The 23,865-nt window shown below is 38.5% G+C and overlaps 1 protein-coding gene across 1 annotated transcript in view; it reads right to left on the bottom strand.

The window, feature by feature from the left end:
• Positions 1 to 335: 335 nt before the first annotated feature.
• Positions 336 to 23,865, bottom strand: part of DSG2 (desmoglein 2) — a 49,169-nt gene continuing 25,639 nt past the window's right edge. The window contains exons 6-15 of the mRNA XM_081253252.1: positions 23,627 to 23,793; positions 21,411 to 21,548; positions 21,111 to 21,296; positions 17,219 to 17,484; positions 14,315 to 14,457; positions 13,795 to 14,022; positions 8,598 to 8,825; positions 6,391 to 6,512; positions 4,834 to 5,169; positions 336 to 3,174 (exon numbers count right to left, since the gene is read on the bottom strand). Of these exons, the coding sequence (XP_081109378.1) occupies positions 2,152 to 3,174; positions 4,834 to 5,169; positions 6,391 to 6,512; positions 8,598 to 8,825; positions 13,795 to 14,022; positions 14,315 to 14,457; positions 17,219 to 17,484; positions 21,111 to 21,296; positions 21,411 to 21,548; positions 23,627 to 23,793 (2,837 nt within the window). The 3' untranslated portion in view covers positions 336 to 2,151. The remainder of the gene's footprint in view (positions 3,175 to 4,833; positions 5,170 to 6,390; positions 6,513 to 8,597; positions 8,826 to 13,794; positions 14,023 to 14,314; positions 14,458 to 17,218; positions 17,485 to 21,110; positions 21,297 to 21,410; positions 21,549 to 23,626; positions 23,794 to 23,865) is intronic.

Raw genomic sequence — 23,865 nt, 5'->3', positions numbered from 1 at the left:
TATATTAACGCCTATATGTGGAACCTAGAAAAATGGTACAGATGAACTGGTTTGCAGGGCAGAAATTGAGACACAGATGTAGAGAACAAACGTATGGACACTAAGGGGGGAAAGCAGTGGGGTGGTGGTGGTGGTGGTGGTGGTGGTATGAACTGGGAGATTGGGATTGACAATGTATACACTGATGTGTATAAAATGGATGACTAATAAGAACCTGCTGTATAAAAAAATAAATAAAATTAAATTAAAGAAAATAGACCTTATTTAACAAGGAAAAAAAAAGAAGATATGGGCAGTTAGAGGATGGGGACAATAAGAAGATATGTGCAAAAGGCTGCAGAGAAGTTCCCCTTTTTATTTAAATATTTTGATGATACACATACAAATACAACGTTTATTCCGTAGGACAAATGTAAAAACTAATAAAAATCACCCTTTCAGGAACAAAGAAAATCATTTAGAAAACGTGGTGACGTTATATATAGGAGACATGTTAGGTTTTTTAAGCCCATCTGAGGAGGAAATTTAAGACCAAGTTTTGTCTGGAGTACACAGGTCACATTCACATTTTCACACAGTAGTGATATTCTTGTTTCAGACTTGGCAAAAAATAACTACTAAGTCTATAATGAAAAAAAAAGCAAAACCAATTAGTACGTAGAGAATAGAAATTTTATAGCATGGAACAGTGACCTTCATTTTGGCCACAGGTTTATGGTGTCTAAAAATATTTGCTTTTTATTCATACACGTCAGTGGGAGTAAAAAAGTATAAACCTTTTGCATAACACATTTTAAAAAGTGTGCCACAAAATGAATTTTTAGAGATTCATTTTCCTAGTAAATATATTAAAAATTCATGAAATCACAGCCTTTAAAATTTATGGAAATTATTTTGGAGGATATTTATATAATTGATTACTGATGTGCACTTATACTTTGAAATCTGAAATGGATCATTTCTTCAAGGAGCAATAAATATACTCTATTTATTTGGCCAAAACACCCAAATCACTTTTCAGAAAGACAGGCAAGATGTACAAATTCACGTCAGCCACACAATATTTAATATTCCATGTAGTAAGCCATGACCAGATAGTCAATGACTTGGAGATATGGAAAAAATCATAATTTCAAACTCACAATTATAGAAATTATAGGGTCTTTCAGTATTTTTTGCAAGTATAGATAAAAGAGAGTAGCTTCTAAAATTCAGTTTAATTGTACAAATATTGATTTGGCAACCATGGTAGGCACTGAAGATTTATAGCAGTGAAAAGGGTTCTTACCACAGTGTATATAGTTAATTTAGATGTACTAAATTAGAAGATAATGTATCCTGAGTTTTTTAATAGTATATTATTCCTATAAAAATAAAGTGATTTTATATTTATGAATTTTGCCCTGAATTATTCTACTGAATTTGAAGTATTTAATATTTTCATGATTATTGAGTGATAAAGGGAAGGTATAATGCTATTTTTGAGGTCATACAACACACACACACACACACACTCAGAGTCACATGCACACACACACACACAGTTACATGCACAGAAACACACAATGTGTGTTCTTACCATGTCAGTGTTCCAAAATTCAATTAACCTTACGTGGATTGAAGGGCTTCTAGTTTTAAGGAAATCCAACAAGCAAAACGGGTCACTCAAACTGTGCATGTATCTTTGGATAAATAAGTTGTTGATAATCTGCTAGGCGCAGGAACGTATGGAATACAGAACAGCAATGTTAAATGTTAACATGGTAGGCAAAGAGGCCCACTCAGTTTCATGGGGGGCTCTGTTGGATGGCTCATGAACTGGACACTTTGTTAATTTGATAAAATTCTTAGAAACCAGATTTATTCTCTATTTAACTTGCTTTGGGAGTATTGTGAGTATTGTTTGGCCATAAGTCACTCAAAGGCACCTAAGTCACAGCATCATCATTATGCCCCCTCAGTAAGTCCTGGGGCATTTCTGAATTGCACTCCTAGAAGCTGAGACAGTGAGGTTCTCTGCATATTAGTGACTGAGAAAAATTTGAAGCCCAAGGTCTATGTGCCTCTTACATCTGTAAGGCTCATGAAAAGCCAGGCCCTTTGAAAACATGAAATGAGTCACTGCTAGCTAAACTCTGGGGCAGTGTATGGTTAGGAGAAGGACTGCTGGACTGTGCTAAGCTTGGAGACCCTGGCGGAAGATGTGGTTATCGTATAATTAGAATGACTAGACTTCTCGAAGCCCGAGTCTGGCAGAGGGCCCGGGACTCCAGCTCCAGAAAGCACAGTCTTTTTGGCCATTACAGAGGCTTCGGCAGGAATCTGGTCATTAGATCGCAGAGTGGAAGCTGGTGTTAGCGCTCTTTCCGTCACTGTCATGTTCTGTCCTACGGCTACACTGTGCGTGGCCAGAGGGGGCTGCACACGGGAGCTGGGGGTGAGGAAGCGCTCTCTTTCCTGTACCATAACATAGTGTGCATTGGGCAGATGCGGGGTGCCCTCCAGGGGGCCAGGTGAGCCCCCGTGAGGCTGGATGACTCTCTCGGTAACCATGATGCTACCCTTGCTAGCGTACTGCTGCTCTCCCAGGGGGGACACCGGGGCATAGACCCGCTCCGTCACCATCAGGCCTTCGGACTGTCTGGGGTCCAGGACCACAGTGCTCAGTGGCACCGTGGAGCCCGTGGCATAGGAAGTTTCTGTCACTATCACGTTACCAGAAGCCAATGGATCGGAAAGTGGTGCAGCTACCTTTTGAGCCTGCCTAGAAGACACAGATTTTTCAGTGACTATTTCCTGAGTGACTTTCTCTGTGTTTGCTTCATGCAAAGGTTTTGGAACTTGAAAGCTGATACCGGAGGGATAAGTATTCTCGGAATTAACCCTGGTTTGCTCATAGAATGAATGTGAAGCTGCCTTCACGTCTGTTTCTCTCATAGGTTTTGGCCTCTGCTCAATTTCTGTATCCATCCCTATTTTCTGACCCAAGCAAACTTCAGCGAGTGTCTTGAATTTCAATCCTAAGTCATCTAAGAAGCGGTCGTCTAGCTCTCCTTCAATAAAACTGCAACAGCCAATGGAACCCTGGAGAGAGTCAGTTTCTTCCTGAGAGTAAACCAGAAGGCAATCTTTGGCTGTGTGAATGTCATCTTCCTCAGTATAAGAGGCAGCTTTCTAAAACGGAAAGAAAAACAGGCATATAATGAGTGACACACTTCCTTTAAGAACAAGACTCTAAATTCCTGCTCAAAGTGTTTAACCTCAGTCTTGTAGTTAGACAAGAAACACCAGAGAAACACAAATTGAAGGACATCCTACAACAGGACTGGCCTGTATTCTTAAAAAAATATTAATATCATGAAAGATGAGAAAGGCAGAGGACACTGTTTCAGGTTAAAGGAGACAGAAGCGTCATGACAACTAAATGGAAAGCAGGGCCCTAGACGGGAAAAACAGTGGCTATAAAAGACATTTTGGGGATAACTGGCTAAACTGAAATATGCACTGTGTCACTGTTCAATCTCTGTACTGTGGTAACGTAAGAGGATGTGCGTGTGCATGTGTGGGTGTGTGGGTGTGTCTGTGTGAGAGAGAGAGAGTGACAGATGGAGGGAGGGAGGGAGAAAAGGCAAAAAGCAAATGTGGCAAAATGTTACTATTTGGGTAATCTGGTAAAGAGTATATAGGAGTTCAAACTTTCTATTATTCTTGCAAATTTTCTGATGAGTTCGAAATGATCTCCAAATTAAAAGCTGAGCACACATACATAATCAAGACTGGTTCATGCAGGATTAGAGCAGAGAGGGAAAAAGATACTGAAATAAAACAGGACACCAGAGTGGAGCCTGGCAGTGAGATAGGAAATGGACAAGAAGTGCTCTTCCTTGACACTGACCAAATCACCATTTCCCCGTCTACTTGGGGGTGGGCAGATGGTATGAAAGAAGGGAGGATGGGAGGGAGCAGAAAGTGGGGAAGCACACAGGTAATTTGCAGCCATGCAGATGGGAGGGGACAGAAATAAACTGGCCTCTGTGGAAGCCCATCCCCTCACTCCTCTCAAGGGTCCTTCAGGACCCTAGCAATCTGACTCTGCCCATCCCATTCCCAGGCATGACCTTGTTCTCAAGAGAAGCTTCTAATTTCTAATCCCAGGCATGAGCTTTCTGACTGCATCCCATCATCTTTCCTGCAACTTTCCTTCTAATTTTTTATGAACCACCTCAATAGTGAACCAAGTACTTGCCTTCAAAAGAAAACACTGAAAGGGACATAACAGATTGTGTTTTTTAGGTCACATAGTCTCTCCCCTCCCACCCTACCCAGCGTATCCCTATCAAGTCTGCTCCTGCAGAGGGACAGCACTTTCTGACCCACTGACATCAGCCTGGTCATGTGACTCGCTTTGGCCAATGAAACATGAGTGGGGAAAGGCAGTGGCTTTGGGGGTCATTGCCAGATTTGGCATTGCTCTGTTCCCTGCGCCCCAAGGACGCCAGGTTCCTGGGCACAAGCTGTGCTCTCAGCACACATCTTGGAATGTGGACCACATAGGGCAGAGCAGAGCTGCATCGAGGGGCAAAAGCACGAATGTGGGAAATATGCCCTGGCGAGAAGCAAGATCGTGGGGTCATTTGTTGTCACCACATAATTGAGCTGACTGACTGACCCAGTGGGTCACACCTCTCCTTTCTCATTGCCTGTAAGCATTCTCTTAACGAAAGGAACAATGTCCCATTTAGATCCAAGAAAATGATTACCCTAATAACATCCCGTTCACATAGAAATGTCCCCCCGCCCTTTCCCCGCCAATATATAAAAACCAACACTTACTTCAGTGAAATAACTTCTTAAGAATTCCTCGTTCACTGCCACCGCAGCTGCTCGAGCTCCGGCCACTTCTCTAGACGCCACCATGGCTCTTGTGGTCCTATGGGTTTCCGTGGTCATCAAGGCTCCTGTCGTCCCTGTAACCTGGGTGGCCCCCCCTGAGACGAGGCTCTTGTATTCTTCCCATCGGCCGTCCACCTCGGACATCTCATGCTGCCCTTTGATAAAGGAAGTGGAGCTGCTTCCTTTCACGGTAGCACCCTTGGTTGTCACAGCCCCTGCTCCGCCGCCTACAGCTGCACTGTCTCTGTGGTCTGCCTCTAGAAGAGGCAGCACTGCCTGTGAGAGCAAATACAGCCGAGTCACGGACGGTCAGTACGGTTGGTAGAAGGACCTGAGCTAAGTGAGCGTATGCAGGGAATAAGATATTTCCACAGAGGCAAATTAGGAAAACTTTGCTTGAATGACTTCTGTTTGAGTCTTCTGAAGATCTCCGCTCTACCTTCTGGTTTTGTTAGCTGATTTTCACCCAAGGAGAAAACAAAAAACTTTGAAGTATGGTCTCAGCCCATTCACTCTACTGGCACCAGTGGCATTTCAACTTTCCTCTAGAGTTTGATGCCTTCTTTTACGGTTCTAGAACACTTACTTTGTTTTACATTCTGGACACATGGCTGCCCCCAAATAAAGACCATCTTTCCCAGCCTCCGTTGCTGCTAGACTAAGTTCCGGCTAATGGGATTTCAAGTGGAAATGGTGTATGCAACTTCTGGGACGTGTTCTTAAAAAGTGGTTCCTCATTTTTCTTCTTCCATCTGCAGGCTGGAATGTGGGGATGGTAGCTGGTGTCTGGAGGGTGGGGACAGCAGGATAGTGGAACTCCTCCATGGACGAACAGGAGAAAGGAGGAGCCTGGGGCCATGCCGTGGAGGAATCATCACATTCGTCCCAGACGGCCCATGTTTATATTTAAGCCACTGTTATTCCGAGTTCTCTGACACTTGATTCTAAATCATATCTTATTAGGCAGGATGCTTATGGCAGATGATGATGAAGAGACCCCCGGGTGAAGATGCAATAGAGAGATGATGGGAGATGGCTATGAAGTAGGTAGGGGAGGGGATTTTGCAACATTTTACAACTGTAATGGGGGTTGTGGGTGCCCCTCTGCCGGCCCTATGCATCGCGTGGAATGGAAATGGAGAAGCACCTGGCTGTGGAAGACAGCCATTTAATATCGGGACAGACATTTCTACCTAAATCCCTACACACTCTTCCTCTCTTTAACCTTTGTTCTACATTCTCGGTGTCACTGCCGGATGCTTCTTCTACATTCTCTGTAACTTAGGACCTGTCAGGGTAGAGCAGAACCATCTCAGCTCTGTCCTGGCAACAAATACAAAGTAAGTTGTTATTCGAGCCCTGTGTTTAACGAAGGCATGTGAATGAAATCTGTAGTAACCACTTTACTCTCTCATGACCTAAGGTGTTAGAAACACTTCCCAAGGCCCCTTTAAAGCAGAAAAGAAGACATGTTCTGTTGACATCTGATTATCTGACCTTGTCTTCAGGTGGTGCACCTTCGTTGTTCCAAGGATGCAGCATCTCTATGGTACCAGGGATGGGGGTAAAGCCTTTGGCGCCCTTCCCACAATGGCACTTCAGTAGTAGAAGTGGTACAACTGGATAGAAACAAAATTGAGTACAGATTTTCAAATTTATGTTGCATAATTTTGGAGTTTGCATATCACTTCCTGAGTTCAGTCTTCACTTATTTACAGCCCTATTTTTCTGTTTTTCTTTTCTTCCCCTGATCTAACGTCACCAAGCCTGTTTTGGGTGAGTTATACCAAAGCCTAAAGGCAGGATGAGGGAGTCTTATGGATTCAGAGTTCTTGGCCATCACAAAGACTGTGGTCAACAAGTGGAACACCGAGACTGGATTTGATACTATCCAAATCATCAAAACCAACTTAAAGGCTGAAATTTTTGTTTTTTATTAAACCAATTTAATTTTTAATATGAGCAAATTCACCATCTAAAAAATATATATGTGTTAAAAAAGAAATCAGGGCTTCCCTGGTGGCACAGTGGTTGAGAGTCCGCCTGCCGATGCAGGGGACTCGGGTTCATGCCCCGGTCTGGGAAGATCCCACATGCCGCGGAGCGGCTGGGCCCGTGAGCCATGGCTGCTGAGCCTGCGCATCCGGAGCCTGTGCTCCACAACGGGAGAGGCCACAACAGTGAGAGGCCCATGTAACACACACACACACAAAAAAAAGAAATCAGAAATCCCTAAGGGTAGAAGCTTTAATATATTCAAATATTCAAGAACATTAGAACTTCTATTATACTTCACCACTTTACCCTAGAGTAGAATTTGTCAGAAGGCATGACTCACTGAGGTTCCAGTTAACCTTTGAATTACCTAAGTACTATTTTCTAAAGTGATTCCACATTAAAAACCCTTAGAATATATATAACATTTCATCTAGAAGTTAATAAAATTTCAGAGCTCCCTCCTTCAATTTTATTCTACCTCCAGGACGAAGTAAAGGCCAATACTGGCCCCTTGATCAACAGAGTAAAGAACCACATCTGCAAGCAGCCCACCCCAAATTAGCTTTTATTGACGCTCCCATGTGGCAGCTTCCAAGGAAGAGCTGGCTACTCCCTAGGCTCCTTTTTATGTAATAGTCTCTATAGTTACTATGCGTAATGAAAAGACTGAAATCAGCCAGGGGTAATTCAACAGATATTTATCAAGTGTGTGCCATGTACGAGGCACCATGTTAGGTGCTGGGAAATCTGAGATGAGAAGGCAATGCAAGGAATCTCCAGGTAAAAGATGTAGTCCTACCTACCTATAAACTTGGTAAGCTGAGACAAGTCATTTACCACCATGTCTGTATTTTTACCCATTAAATGGAGATGATGGTATAAAAGTGCACTATAAACTGTTGAGTGCTGTGCATTCAATTGAACATCTACTAATGGCTTTGACAAGCTCGTCTTCTGACACTGTAATAACTGAGGCTGCCCTGGAGGCGTTTCTCTGCCCACGAGCAGGGGTCAAGTGGACTGGTTCCACAAGACCCCAGGCTGCAGTCTTCTGTTCTTCAGTTAAAGGAAACCCAAAGTCGTTGGAGGGCATGCAGGGAGGGTAGGGCTGGTTGTCACTGTTGGGAAACATACAAGCACTCAGAGGGTCTGGCTCCTGTTGGTGCAGGTGAAGGGGCAAGCCAAGCAGAGGGTCTGGGGAGGTGGAGCTCTGACAAGATGAATGTGAAAAGCAAGGATCGATGGGAAAAAGATGAGTTTGTAAAATAACCTTGTAACCATAATCTAAATGCATGCAACAAATCTTTTCTGACAGCTTCCTATGCACAAGGTGCTGTTCGCGGCACTGGGTATGGAAGAACAGACAACATCCCTCCCTCACGCAGAGCTTATCAAAATGGAGACACCAACAAGGTTTAGGTTAAAAGGGTGTTGAAGAGCATGTACAATAACCTTGGTTATTTAAATCAGGAGATGATACATTCTTATAAAACAAAATTCTGAAGAGCACTTCAATAACTTTTGGTGAATTTATCAATGATCAATCCTTGCTTCCCTACTCACCCTCAATAGCATTCTAGTGTGATTATAGAAAAACAAAAGAAATCAATGACTACTGTAGTAACAAAATACTAAAAAAAAAAAAAAACCCTAAAAAGGTACTCACATTACTAAAAGAGCTGAAGTGTAGCTTTTAAAATACTTACGAAGCAAGAGCAGAAGGGCAAACATAATAAGCGCGATTGCTGCAGGTCCGAGGCCAACGTAGGAGTCATGCCACATTTCTAGACAGCCACCGCCTTCCACACACTTGCAGACTGTGAGTTTAAGGACCTGCTTTTCAGGGCAACTGAAGCCTTTACTATCTGTAATCAGCAAGCGAATGTCACTACTCCCAAGCGTTTGTTCCTTTTGTTGCAGTAGCACGCTGGTACCTGCAAGGACAAGATAAAAAAGGAAATAAAAATGAGTGATTACCAAGGAAGGGCAAGATTAAATTACAGAAACATTCTTTTTAAAAATTTATTGAGATATAGGGACTTCCCTAGTGGCACAGTGGGTTAAGAGTCTGCCTGCCAGTGAAGGGGACGTGGGTTTGAGCCCTGGTCTGGGAGGATCCCACATGTCGCGGAGCAACTAGGCCTGTGCGTCACAACTACTGAACCTGTGCTCTAGAGCCCATGAGCCATAACTAATTAGCCCTCTTGCCACCACTACTGAAGCCAGCGTGCCTAGAGCCCGCACTCCGAAACAAGAGAAGCTACCGCAATGAGAAGCCCGCGCACCGCAACGAAGAGTAGACCCGCTCACCGCAACTAGAGAAAGCCCGTGTGCAGCAACGAAGACCCCACGCAGCCAAAAATAAATAAATTAAAAAAAGTTTATTGAGGTATAGTTGATTATATTATATAAGTTTTAGGTGTACAACACAGGGATTCACAAGTTTTAAAGGTTATACTCCATTTATAGTTATTATAAAATATTGGCTATATTCCCTGTGGTGTACAATATATCCTTGTAGCTTATTTATTTTAACATAGTAGATGTACCTCTTAATCCCCTACCCCAATCTTGTTCCTTCCCACTTCCCTCTCCCCAGTGGTAACCACTAGTTTGTTCTCTACATTTGTGAGTCTACAGAAGCATTCTTTAATAGCTAATAATTGTTAGCTCCAGTTAGAAGCTTTATTATTTTGTAACTTCTCTATTGAATTCACACTGTGTGCTTGATGAAATTAGTCCACATATGCAGGTGAATAGCAAAGGATCAGATCTGGACATACCTTCCTTTTATGATGACTAATGTTAACAAATGTGTGTGGTTTACCAGATGCTAGGAACTGTTCCATTACTGGGATACAGTGACAAACAAGCGGAGAGTTAAATGACATTTCCATCGAATGACCTTTATTTTACTATTTCTTTTTTTTAATATGTATTTAGTTATTTATTTTAGCTGTGTCAGGTCTTAGTTGCAGCACCAGGATTTTCGTTGCAGCATGCGGGCTCTTAGTTGAGGTGTGTGGGATCTAGTTCCCAGGCTAGGGATTGAACCCTGGCCCCCTGCATTGGGATTGCGGAGTCTTACCCACTGGGCCAACAGGGAAGTCCCCATATTTTACTATTTCTTAAAAGAACTTTATTAAGGCAATTTTCAAACAGACGTAATCCAGGAAAGAGCATAATGAACTCCCATGGTACCCATCTCCAGCTTTAATAGTTTTCAACAATGGGCCAATCTTGTTTCATCCAGTCCCATCCTTTTTGTTCCTAACACTGTATATTTGAAATTTTTCAAATTTCACTGTATATACGAAAACCTGAAAGACTATTACAATGAATATTGATAAACCCTTCATAAATTGTTTACATTTGACAATAATACTTTCTCTCTACATGCACACTTTTTCCCCCTGAACTATTTCAAGGTAAGTTGCAGATCTCATGACATTCTTCAGCATAAATCTTCTAAGACCAAAGGATATTAACCCTCTCAAGAAATTCATTCTTGGGCTTCCCTGGTGGCGCAGTGGTTGAGAGTCCGCCTGCCGATGCAGGGGACGCGCGTTCGTGCCCCGGTCCGGGAAGACCCCACATGCCGCAGAGCGGCTGGGCCCGTGAGCCATGGCCGCTGAGCCTGCGCGTCCGGAGCCTGTGCTCCGCAACGGGAGAGGCCACAACAGTGAGAGGCCCGCGCACCGCAAAAAAAAAAAAAAAAAAAAAAAAAAAAGAAATTCATTCTTGATATAATAATATATTTAATAAATAAATATATATGATATTTATTTATTATTTAATATATAAATAATAAATAAATATATTTAATATACATATATATTTAATATATAACCCATATTCAAACTTTTCAACTGTTGTAAAAATGCCCTTTACGGTTCTTGCTCTTACTCTCTCTGGCTTTTGTTTTTTGTTTTTTTTATGATCCTGGATCCAATCAAAGATTATGCCCTGCATTTAGCTGTCACCTTAGTCTCTATTAATAATCTATAACAGTCCTAACTTCCTTTTGGCCTTTCAAGACTTTGACCTTTTTGAAGTCCACTTATTTTAAAGAATTTTCCACAGTTTGAATTTGTCTGACTGTTTCCTCATGATTGGATTCAGGCTACACATTTTTGGCAAGAATATTACACAGAAAGTGTTGTGCAAATGACCTTTTATCTTATTTTTTAAAAAATCTGACTGATGATTATTTAAGAAATTTTCTTTCAACATGAATAAAAATAATGACCAGTTTTCCCATGAGTAAAAATAACGATTAGTTAGAATAGTTTAAAACGTTTTCTGATATATGTATAATATTTATTAAAAAATAATTTACTTGCAAGGCAAAGATGGATGAATACAAAGATTAAAAATGAGGTGTTTGGGAGGTTTTTTTGTTTTATTTACTTATTTTTGAAAGTAAGAGACATCCTCTTCTCATTTTAAGGTCCATATTTTATGGAATTTGATCTCCAAAGCTAGAAATATACTTATTAAATCATCCCCAAAGCTCTGGAGAAGTGAGGAAAGCATCTAGTCATTTATTTAAGGAATATGAGCTTATTAAAAGAAATATAGGAAAACATGGCCTGGAAGAATATAACTGAATTCATGATTGGCTCTGAGGGGAAAGATGGAAAGGGGAGGAAGGGCACAAAGGGGACTTCTACTTTGTCAGTGATCGTTAAAAAAAAAGGCCTGACTCAAATTGTTAATATTCTTTTAATTCTAGGTGGGAAGTACAAAGGTATCTGCCTTATTAATCTCTGTAATTTTCTGTACTTAAAACATTTCCCAAATAAATAAAATAGTTAGGAGCTATTTATTATCACGATAGTTGGTCAATCATCTCATTATACAGCCAAGGAGAAAAAAGCCTGCGTTACAGAACCCTATCTCTCTCAACTGTCTAGATATATACAGTATGAGCTCAGTGACTTCCTGTTATAACACTCTAACATGTATGTGTATCCTAAAGAGTTTTATGTTTCTAAGGCTAGGAAAAAATTCAAGAGCCCATCAAATTCAAACATCTTTATCTTTAGACAGAAAATCCATTGTGTATCTGGAAAGGCAACAGAGCATAAAGGTAGTGAGTAGAGACTCCACAGCTAGAGTGCTTGGGTTCAAATACTAATTCCAGCTCTTCAACTAGCTGTAACTTTGAGAATGTTAGTTAAACTTTCTGCGCCTTTGTTTCCTCATCTGTAAAATGTTGATGACGGTAATGCCAAACTTCTAGGGTTGTTAATATTAGTAAAGTGCTTAGACCAGTGCCTGGCATTTCCTAAACATCACGTTTCTTAGATATAAATAAGCAAGTCTTGGAGTCCCAGCAAGTTCAATGCAAAACACATTTACTATCTTAGTCAAAGAAAGGCAAACTCCAATCAAGCACTCAGCCTAGGTGGGAGTCCCAGACTTCTGTGAGTACAGAATGAGATAATGTGAGCCAGGGGCCCAACCCCGTCGTGAGTCTTGAGACCTGTGACTTAATTACCATAAGAAGAATCATCTGGATGTCTGCATCCCAGGGCTCATGCTAGTTGAAAACTTGATCTTAAGTAACCTCAATTAATCAAGATGGTGAATGTCACCCCTTACTGGGGAGACCACTTGAGTTAACCAACAACATAACTATCCTTTGCAAGTGAGTACATAAATCCTAAGAAGATTCAGAATTAAGTATAGGACTATTTAAACAAACTAAAGACTTAGTTTTAATATTTTTGCATTGTAAAGAAATTATTTGCATTTGTTATTATATTTATACACTTGTAATATTTTAAGGACAATTAGCCCTATTAATGTGACAGCTTTGTAACTCCAATTTAAAATGTGTAATTATGTTACTAATTTAGATTTATGGTTTTAGGTTGAAATATCACTGGTTTGTTCAGTATTGGACCATTGAAGAGGATGTCAGGTTTGATGTATTTTAAGTTAAATTTACTGGAATTTTAGAGTATAGGAATCACAAGAAAGTTTTATTTGTTAATTCAGATCATTGAAATACATAAAAAGGAAGCCAAATATACTAAATTTATAAATATATTGAAATGTTAAAGGTGTTTAATTTGTAAATTGGACCAAACATGATTCAAATCCTCTTAAAATGACTGTAAAATTTGCTAAGCCTAAGAAAACAATAAACTTAAAAGTTACGAAAAATTGGGGTATTACATTTAAAACTTTTCTGAAACGAGCACTACCTGTTTAAAACAAAAAGATTCTTCTGGATAGATTTCTCTACATTTGAAACCACCTTGAAGGAAGCCAATAGAGCACGTCAATAAGGGGGTATGTCCCAAGATACGGATTTATGCACACATCCTTCTGGAATGGGGGGCAAGGGGACAGACAGACTCCTTTCCATGTTTTGTCCATCATTTACCAGCTTCTTGACTTCAAACAAGCTATCTAACTCTAATTAAGCCAAAGTTTCCTCAGCTGTAATCAGGGAATGAGGTTACGGGGTAAGAAGTAAACATGATAATGCATATGAAGGGATAGCAGAGTGCCTGGCACATGGTATATGTTCGGTAAGAGTTATTTTTAATGGAATCATCGTTACCATACATCAAGATTTTTAGAAGGCACCTACTCTGATTGCTGTGCTTGGAAAGGCAAGGTATTCCTCAGTTTACGAGACAACTACTTCAAGAGCGATTTGGAGAATACCCAGCTACTTTAAAGATATCAGATATCTATTTTCCTTCACTCTCTCCAAATAGGGTATTTATTATTAGGCAGATCAAAGACACTATGCCTGAGGTTCACACCCTCATTTTACAAACTCAATTGTATTGGAAATATAATTCATGCAAAGAAAAAAGCCTGTATTATAAGGATTTTAGATTTCTATCATGTTTAAACATATAGTCCAGTGATTTTGCTTACTTTCTCTGCTTACTATTTTCCACATTTCTGCCATTCCAGCTGGTTTGTCAATGACAGAGAAACTGAAAGGCCAGCTGTTTTGGGGTCCGTCCAGGTCCTCTGCGGTCACGTTCACGTATTGCACGTTATCACAGACAGTCTGCACAGGGTTAACCAGCGTGGGACAATTGTCATTGATGTCTTCAACTGTGATAATAATAGTGCCAGTGATGGTTTTTCCAGGATAGTCTTAAAAATAAGAGAAAGATAATGTATATTCTGGTTATACTGCTCATATGGACATAGTTTGAATTCTCTTGCCAATTTGGTAAGGAGAAGGTAGTAACCAAATTAGGATGCTTTCTATCTTAGATATATTTTCATATTCAGATCAAGTAATATCTTTTAATCCACTAAATAAGTAGAAATGTGAAGGTTTACCCATTTGGCCTTCCTACAAGATCAAAACAAAGGTCTCTGATGCTGGAAAATAAAATCTAAATGCATATAACCAAGAAAAAATGTCTATTTAATTACTTACCTTCTGTCACAGCCAAAATCTTTGCAGTGTATGTACCATTTTGGACATATCTGGATTCATAATCAGGAATTTTTACAAGTCTAATTTCAGAGGTGGCAGAATTCACAGAGATCCAGTTGTCTATATCTTCAAATTTGGAATATCTGTTAGAAAGTAGACAAAATTAATTTTGAGTTCTGGATAAATTGAGACTATCTACAACTAATATCCACAACTCTTTTAAGCTTAATTTCTGCTTTATTATATATGTTCTTATTACAGGCATTAGTTTGGAATGTTTTTTAATTTCTTGAAACTATCCTGAAAGCCCCTCTGTTTACTGTGTATCACACCTACTTTGGACACTTCCTTATTTCTGTAACATACCCAAGACATATGTGCAAGGGCGACGCTCTTGCCTACTCACTCGGGTGGTTTACGAGTTGCTCTTCAGTCTGTCTTACAGCTTTCAATCTAGTTTTCCTTAAATTTGGAGTTAACCTTGGAGGATAACTTAGTTACCCAACAAGAACTCGTGGAGAAAAGCAGTTTTACATTCTATTATTTATTGGCATATTATCAATATTTAAAAATATCAATTTAAAAAATCAATGACTGCCTTAAATGGAAGTACTTTAAATTTGGGGATATTGTTGATTGTTCAGAGCAATAGGCTTCTTTCAGTTAGAAATGGTTAAAAGTGAAAACAAGGCTGATAAGGTGATTTCTGGGTTTATTCCTTCAAAGCAAAGGAGAATTAGTGCAAAAAGAGACAGCTTTGGGAAGGCAAGGAGAACATTCATAGTACATTTTCAGAAATATATGTAATTTAATACCATCGAGTTTAAAATGTATCCCAATACAAATATAAACCAAACATATGAGAATTTGATTCAACCAATAATATTAATGATTTATTTTCTATTAAGTGGCTGTTTAGGCATACAAAAATGAGTGGCTAATATATGGCAATATTTGTTTATAGTGACTATTTAATATACACTCGAACTAAACTTTCCTGTCTTTTAATATTTATACCAGTAAATGATGATACATTTGGATTTTCACAAATATTTTTGAATTTCATGGCTGGAATTTTAAAGCTTGAACTTAGCTGCTGTCAATGTTTTCCCAAATAATGCTTATAACAAAGACAAAGTTAAAGTAATAAGAATCACATTTCACAATGGAATGTTTTGTGTGGTCTCATTTAAGGGATTTTCTGTTTTCTACTGTGAAAACTAGACACCATTCAAAGTAGGATAGCAGCTCACATGTCATGTCAAATATCCATAACAACTGATGCATATGAATAATCAGTAAAAGAGTAAATTATGACAAAGTTAAGAGAGTGATTCTTCTGCTGTCCTTATCAACATTTCTAAATTAGGTGAATACTGGAAAATTATTTCACTTAGCTGTGCCTCTCATTCCTTATCTGTAAAATAGTAGGTTTGAATTAATCTTTAAGATCATTCTTATTCTAAAGTTCTGTAAGTGTATGCTAAAAATAAAATACTTTTGAGGAGTAAAGAAACATGGTTCATTATTTTTCAAGGAAGAACATATGATCTTTTGATACAGTCATAACTCTTACTTAAAAACAGCAACCAAAATTAAATAGTTAGATGGAAATAGAAGTTTCAATAGACACTCACAATATTACTGGAGGATAATTAATTAGAACATCTAAGCCTCTCGGGGGACTGTGTGAGGACTCATAAGGAACACGCGTTCTCAATTCTGGGGATTTAGGTGGGGACTGCCTTCTTAAGTTTAGAGCCATGGAAATAAAAAGTAGACTATAAAACTCGAGAGAGGCTGGACTGGTTCCTGAAGTTAAGGTGGGCAAAAAGGGGTCACCAAGACATTGCAGAAAACACAATGGAAGCTGTTTGTTAACATTATTTTGGAAAAAGGTCACTTGTTACTATTGGCTGATGAATTCCATGAAAAGGAGATTCACTAAAAGGAAAGAGATTGTTGAAGAGCTTCCTCCATATTCCCATTCGTGCTATGGTTGGCCACGCATCTAAATACAATGTTTCATGAGTGCTGGCACCCAGGGACATAGGCCTAAGGAGAGTGAAGCAACCGACAACTCTGGCACCGACAGCAGGAAAACATAGAAGCTGTTGTGTCTCGGGTGGCAGGTGGGGATTCTTAAATTCAACCAAATAACTACAGCTAGGTAGAACTTCATAAATAATAGCTCTGTAGAGATTCATCTTTTGATGGCATGGCTCTGAGACCTAAGATGTAAATTCACTTTGAAAATGTGAATGGATCTTGCAAACCTAGGTGTCGCTACAGAGTGGACACAATCCAGCACCTTCCAGCACAGGGGCGGCATTTAGTAGGTTCTCAATAAGTATATTCTGAGTAAAGGTCACCATGACCAAGACAAGCATTACAAAAGTTTCATCAATCCCTAGCTCAAATAGCCTGGTTTAAATGAAGATCAATTTCCAAGGCTTATGAGCAAATGAAACTGGATTCTCCATTATTAAAATATGTTATGCAGCTATTTTTATTTCTCTTAACCAAACTTGTATAAAGTGGAATTTGCAGTAAATTTTATTTGCTATTTTCTTATCTCTAATACTCTTTTAAGACAGATTTTAGAAAGTGTCTTTCTGAACTTTATCTTTGTTGCTTTTTAGCCTTCTCTACCCAGAACTGTTTTGAGGTGAGCAACCCAGCCTCTGCCTCATACTCGGGTGGTGGAGGGAAAGGGATCCTGGGAAAACTCCTCTTTGCCTCTCAGTGACATGTACAACTCTAGGAAATTTAATCTATAGACCTTTGGAGGATTATAATGGCGGGGTTTGAAGGAGTGAAGTGTTAAAATTTCATTATGATTTTTGAAAATAGGCATTCAAAGTCATTTAAAATGATGAAACAATATTCATAACTATCTCTTACTTTACACGGGCTACTTGTCCAGTGTCGCCATCAAAAGCTTGAAATTTTCCCATTATTTGGCTTTGGCTTGATTTTTCCACACTCTCGCTAGTGTGAAATCGGATTATGCTGCTTTTAAAATAAATGCCTTCTTTCACATTTTTCACTTTGACTTTGATCGGAACGGATGTAGGCTTATCTTTCTTCTTAACTGATTTGTGAAAAGCTGCTTTGTTAGTGACAATAATGTTGAGGTCAAGATTCTTCATTTCTTCATAATCTACTTCCTAGAAAGGCAAAATCAAAGGGAATGTTTTTAAAAGGGAAAACAACTAGAACACACATGTGTGGTTTTAGTGTCAGATTATAAGAATTTAAAACATGAAAAATACAGCAGTACTGAGTAGTCCAACTCTTATATTGGTACCATGCCATTAAAAAGGCTGTCAATTTTGATGTTCATAAATGTTAAGGATGTTTAGGAAGCATCCCCAATTTATTTAAGGTCAAAATCATTTAAAACGTATATTTTTATTTTTAGCAATCTGAAGTGATTTTTTTTCCTTAATAAAAAAAAGTTAATGCACATCCAGTATAAGTTAATATTCCTTAAAATGTGTTCCAGGGGTTTGTTCTGGTGAAAAGGGCTACAGAAGTAGCAGCAGCACTGCCAGCTCTATCTCATGGCATATCATAAAACTGAGACCTCCTGTAGAAAAAACAACTATTTAGCTTTGTTAAGCCCAGGGATTTTCAAATTTGTTTAAACAGAGAATCTAACCCCCTCCTTTTTAGCATAATGTCTATTAATATCTGGTTTGCTATTAATGCCATCAAAGATTAATCCTCCTCTAAATACTTTGATCTTTGTGAATTGTGGTATTTATTAAGTACATTTATATAATCAGTTTATCACTCTATGCATATTTTATGTTCCAATTTGTCCATTTTCTTTTTTAAAACATTTCTATAGTATTCTACTATTTAGATACACTTAATTTACTTAGCCATTCTGTTATTAGGCATTTTGACTATTTGCAGTTAATACTGCTCTGAACGTTTCTATACAAATTATTTTTCCCCTGTTGAGCTACAGAGGGAAGAAGTACCCAGTCAAAGTTTATGTAGGTCCTGTTGTTTTTTATTTCTAGTGGTCCTGACCATTTAGATGTACTGACTGACCATTTTTGCTGTTTCTTCAGTATATCATTAAATATATTACATGCGTTTACATGAATTACTGCAATGTTCACTTTTGTTTTTGGATGATTATTATGAAATCCGTTTTCCTCTCTATATAGTTTTGGATATATAACTTCTGCCCCCTTTATTATATGGGTCACTGTGATGTTGGGACAATAACACAACACAAATTGACTACAGAAAAATACACTCTTTGTGACTGTAGAATCCTTGTGAAAGTTATTGTCTTTTTAAGTTGCTCTTGCACTTCACACACTTATTTATTTTTTTAAAGATGTTAATTTATAAATTAATTAATTTATTTATTTTTGCTGTGTTGGGTCTTCGTTTCTGTGCGAGGGCTTTCTCTAGTTGTGGCAAGCGGGGGCCACTCTTCATCGCAGTGCGCGGGCCTCTCACTATCGCGGCCTCTCCTGTTGCGGAGCACAGGCTCCAGACGCGCAGGCTCAGTAGTTGTGGCTCACGGGCCTAGTTGCTCCGCGGCTTGTGGGATCTTCCCAGACCAGGGCTCGAACCCATGTCCCCTGCATTAGCAGGCAGACTCTCAACCACTGCGCCACCAGGGAAGCCCCACACACTTATTTTGATGGTATGATGTATGCCGGATGAGAAATAAAATCTTTCAGTCGTATGTCATTAGTATTCAAAGACCATGGAAGAACAAGACAGTGGTAAAAAAAAAAAATGAGCTAGGTACTGGCGACATAAAAACTGTTTCGTAGTGTTTGTTACAAATAGCCATCGTGCTCCAAAGAGAATGGAAAATTTTTCAGCATCAAGAGCAATGTATGAGGGCATATACCTCTAGTTTTTCAACTGTTAGCATATTTTATCACTCCCATTTTTGCTATCTTCAATAGCATTAAAGATACTAAACTTATTTGTTAACACAGCTGAGGCTTTTTCTCATGTGATGATTTACTATCTCTGTTTCTACAGTTTAAAGTATCTATTCTTCTCCTGTATCTTTTTTAGACTGCTTTATTGAGGTATGATTTACCTACAATGAAATGTACCCATTTTAAGTGTAAAACATGAGGATGTCTCATAAGCCTGTATGGTTTTGCAAATATCAAGACTGTTGGTTTTAGAACACTTCCATCACTCCCCAAAAGTTCCTTTTTGCCTATTTGTAGCTAAATCATAACCCACCCTAAGCAACCACTGATCTGTTTTCTATATAAGTGTTTTTTGCCTTTTCTAGAAATTTCACCCAAATAGAATCATACAGTACATAGTATTTTGTGTCTGTATAAAGTAAAATGTTTTTGAGGTTCATCCACATTGTAGCATGTATCAGTACTTCATTTCTTTTTACTGCTCAAGAGTATTCCATTGTATCAATAGACCACGTTTTATCTGCTCACCAGTTGGTGGACATTTGGACTGTTACCAGTTTTTCATTATGAATACAAGCCACTATGAACACTTGCATGCAAGTTTTCTTTTTCTTTTTTTTCTTTTTGTAGATGTATGTTTTTATTTTTCTTGGGTGGATACCTAGGACTAAATCGTTAGGTCACTGGATAACTACTCTATGTTTAACTTTTTATAAAACTGCCAAACTGGCTCTACCATTTAATGTTTCCACTGGCAATATATAGGAGTTCCAGTTCTATATTCTTGCTGATACTTGGTGTTGTCAGTCTTTCTTTGACTGTAGCTCATTCTAGCAGGTGTGCAGTGGTAGCTCGCATAGTCTTAATTTGCATCTTCCCTAATGACTAATGATGTTGAGTATCCTTTATGCACACATTTGCTATTTGTTTATCTTCTTTATCTAACTTCCTTGTCCATTCATTTGAATGAAATCTGATTACTGCCTTTATAATTTGGAAGTGATTCTTTATACAATTGGAAAAGTAAATTTGTAGTTTTCTTAATCTGTTGCTGTCATTTTAATACTAAATTTACTATTTTTTTTCATGCCCCCTTTGATAACCCCTTTTTGTGCTACCATGGTGCATTGGGGATATTTCTATTATTCATCACTAAGTGATTGTTTCTCCTTATGTGTATTACTGGCTTTGTATCTCAGGCATGGTTGCACCTATAATCTGTGACTAAAAAGTATGCTTAGCTCTGTATAAGCAAGTAAATCTATTTCATCTCTGATGCCATTATCCATGTATTCAGTAATCATAAAATGTGTCTTCCCTTCAAACATGAGCTAATCTTTTTCTATTTTCCTTTGCTTTACAAAAAGTAATCTAAATGCATACAGTAGCCTATTGATAAATGGTATCAATAATTATTACTATGAAACCTCAAGTTAATTTTTCTCTATTCGGTTATACATTATCATCATTCCTCTTCCTGCTATTAGGGTTTACACACTATGCCATATATTAAGTTTTTGTAAAAATGTGGAAACCTCTGGAATCAATTTTTGTCTGTGACTTAATGAAACAGTATTTTGAAAGCTGTAGCTTTGCTTTTTATTTTAAAATCTGATAAGGTAATTCTACCATAAACCATTTAAACATACACTGATATTCTTCTTTACTTATTTTGTTAGATAAAGATCCATCCTCTAAGTTTTGTTTAAGAAATTCTTCTGTGGGCAAGTAGGGATGGATCCTGTCTCTACAACTGTGGTGCCAGTTAACTGGTTATGAAAAGTACTTGTAAATATGTGGAGCTCAAAATATATCAGTTCCCTCCTCTGGACCAACTTCTCCCATTCCAGTTTTGAACACTAAGTACTTACCTTAATAAGGGTCAGGATTCCTTCATTAGTTTGAGTATCAGTTTCTATGTGGAAATAACCCCCTTCATTTCCTGATGCAAAAGTAAAATTGGCTAACCAATTATCGGAGCCTACTTCATCTGCATCGAACACTTTTATGCGTAAAACTTCTACATTGGCTTTGTTTTCTTCAACTGCTCCTTCATACTGCAAAACATGAACAGGCAATTTTTATTCTGAGGTAACACAAACCTAGGTGATATATTTTTAGTTTATGACTAAAATATACATAGGCATGTTTGTTATAAAAATAATAGTTACCACTTCATTTTCAACTACAGGTTTATTGTCATTGACATCCAAAATACGAATCTGAACTTGAGCTTGTTTTCCTGGCTTATCTGTTACTTGTCCATTGCCATCTCTTGCTTCTACCGTCAAAGTATAGATGCTGTGTTCCTACAGGGAAATAAAAAATATCCAGCTGGGATGAAAATGAATGGCTCTATCTTTCTGGTTTTAGTTCACTTTATCATCAAGGGAATGAACCGCAGTATATTTTATTCATAAATAAGTTTCATGATCTGCTGTTAATCCTGTGAAGATGCTGTTTATTTGCCATCAGAGCTTTTCTAAAAGGGCAGAAAAGCCTAATGCAGTTGTTGATATTGAATTCTTAATTATGTCATTGGTGATATTTATCAGGAGATGAGTCTCTCCTTAAAATAGTCTGAGCACAAAAGAGTGCATTCAAAATGTAGTTTGCACTATACTGGAAGTGATGGGACTCTAGGACTTGGTTTTTTCTATCCCACACACCATTTTCAGCTAAAAGTTAAGCCAGGAAAACTTAATCCCCCAAGAACACTTGACCAGTGAAGGCAAAACGTGGTGAACTTTGTCCATACATCCCGGGAGATTAGATTCTTGGAGAACGTGTCCTAGAGAATAACGTCTCAGATATTACTCCAAAGGGAAACCTCTCTTCCACGTGGTCCCCTTCCAATGACTCCATTCAGTGTGGGTGTTGTTTAAGGAGCCGGGCAGCCAGTGCCAATGCCTGGGGACCCTGTGCTCAGTGAGGGGCAGGACAGCAGAGGCTTTGGAACCAGCTGGCTGGGTTCCAATTCTGACTTACTAGCTGTGTTGGACACATTATCCCTTTGATCCTTGGTTTCCTTCTATGTAAAGTGGGGGTAATTGTATCTGCTTCACAGGATTTACAGGTGAAGTTAATTTGAGTTAATCCACATAAAAGGCTTGTAATAGCACCAGGCATGTGGTGAGTGCCCAATAAGTGACAGCCAGTATTTTCTGGTTAAACTTTCCAGAGACAGAAGCTCATTAAAAAAAATCACACTACTAATTCAAAATAGTACTTTTCCATTCTCATTTTATGCAAAAAGGTAGAGTAGAATTTTAGGCGTAATAATATGCTTTAATTTTACAAAGGCCTTGATAGGAATGCTGAGCACCATCCTCTCCATCTCTGGCCAGAGTCAAATCATTTTTCCAAGTGATACAAAACACGCTGACTGTGCCTGGGTGATGATTTATATTTGATGATAATACATTGTTCTTTGGATCATCAACATTTTACTATGCATGCTGTTAAGACCTTTATGTATGTAGCATTTAAAAAAACTTCTCTCTCCCTTTTTCAACTAAAATGTTCCCTTTGACTTAGAAACAAAAATGAAATGTTTGAGAAAGCACCCTTTTTAGGAAAGTGACTCAAATTTTCCTCCAATTTGGGATTTAGAGTAACTCTTTCCTTTACAAATACTTCTATTACCCTAAATAGGTTTCCTATTTCAAACTTTTTCCCTCCCTCTGTATATGTATTAGTAGTACCAAAGATTCCGGACGTTTCATTATAGAGACACAAATTAAGGAACATTGCTTTGGAACTCTCTAGCAAACAGATCCTGACTGGAGAGGCCCTAGGACAGTGCTTACATAATTTTAAATTTTTTTAGCAGCCACCTTTAAAAAAGTAAGAAGAGGGAATTCCCTGGCAGTCCAGTGGTTAGGACTTGGTGCTTCACTGCCGGGGCCCGTGTTCAATCCCTGGTCTGGGAACTAAGACTCTGCAAGCTGAGTGGCGTGGCCAAAGACATAAATAAATAAACATAAAAAAAGTAAAGAGAAACAGGTAATACTAATTTTAAACAAATGTATTTCATTTAACCCATGGTATCCAAAATATAACCAATTCAACATGTGATCAACAAAAATAGTATTAAGGTGATATTTTACACATTCTTTTTTTTCATACTAAGTCTTCCCAATCTGGTGTATATTTTCCACTTACAGCACATCTCAATTTGGACTAGTCACATTTCAAGTGGTCAATGGCCACATATGGCTGATGGCTACCATATTAGACAGCACATCCCTAGAGGAGGATCATTCCGAGTTATCCTATGAGTAAGTAACATAGACCAAAGTCAGAAAATTAGCAAAGAATTAGAGAGAGAATAACTGGAAAGACAGAGGAGAGCTGAGAAGATGAATAACGTAAAATATTAATTTACCTCTCTGTCCAAGGTATTACTGGTTGTATAAACCTCTCCTGTATCTTTATTTAGGTAAAACAATGGAGAATTAGCAGGCTCCTGAGATACGATTCTATAGGAAATTTTAGAATTCAGAGTGTTGGGCTCATCTGCATCTGTTGCGGTGATTTTCATCACACGTGTATCTGGCATCAGAAACAAAGGTGTCCAAGATGAAACTCAACTTTTAGCATACTTAATGTATGTTATTATTTTAT

Source organism: Mesoplodon bidens (assembly GCF_964165515.1).
Source record: "Mesoplodon bidens genome assembly, chromosome: 13".
NCBI lineage: Eukaryota > Metazoa > Chordata > Mammalia > Artiodactyla > Ziphiidae > Mesoplodon > Mesoplodon bidens.
The sequence above is the reverse complement of the archived record's forward strand: the minus strand, read 5'-3'. Positions and strand labels throughout refer to the sequence as shown.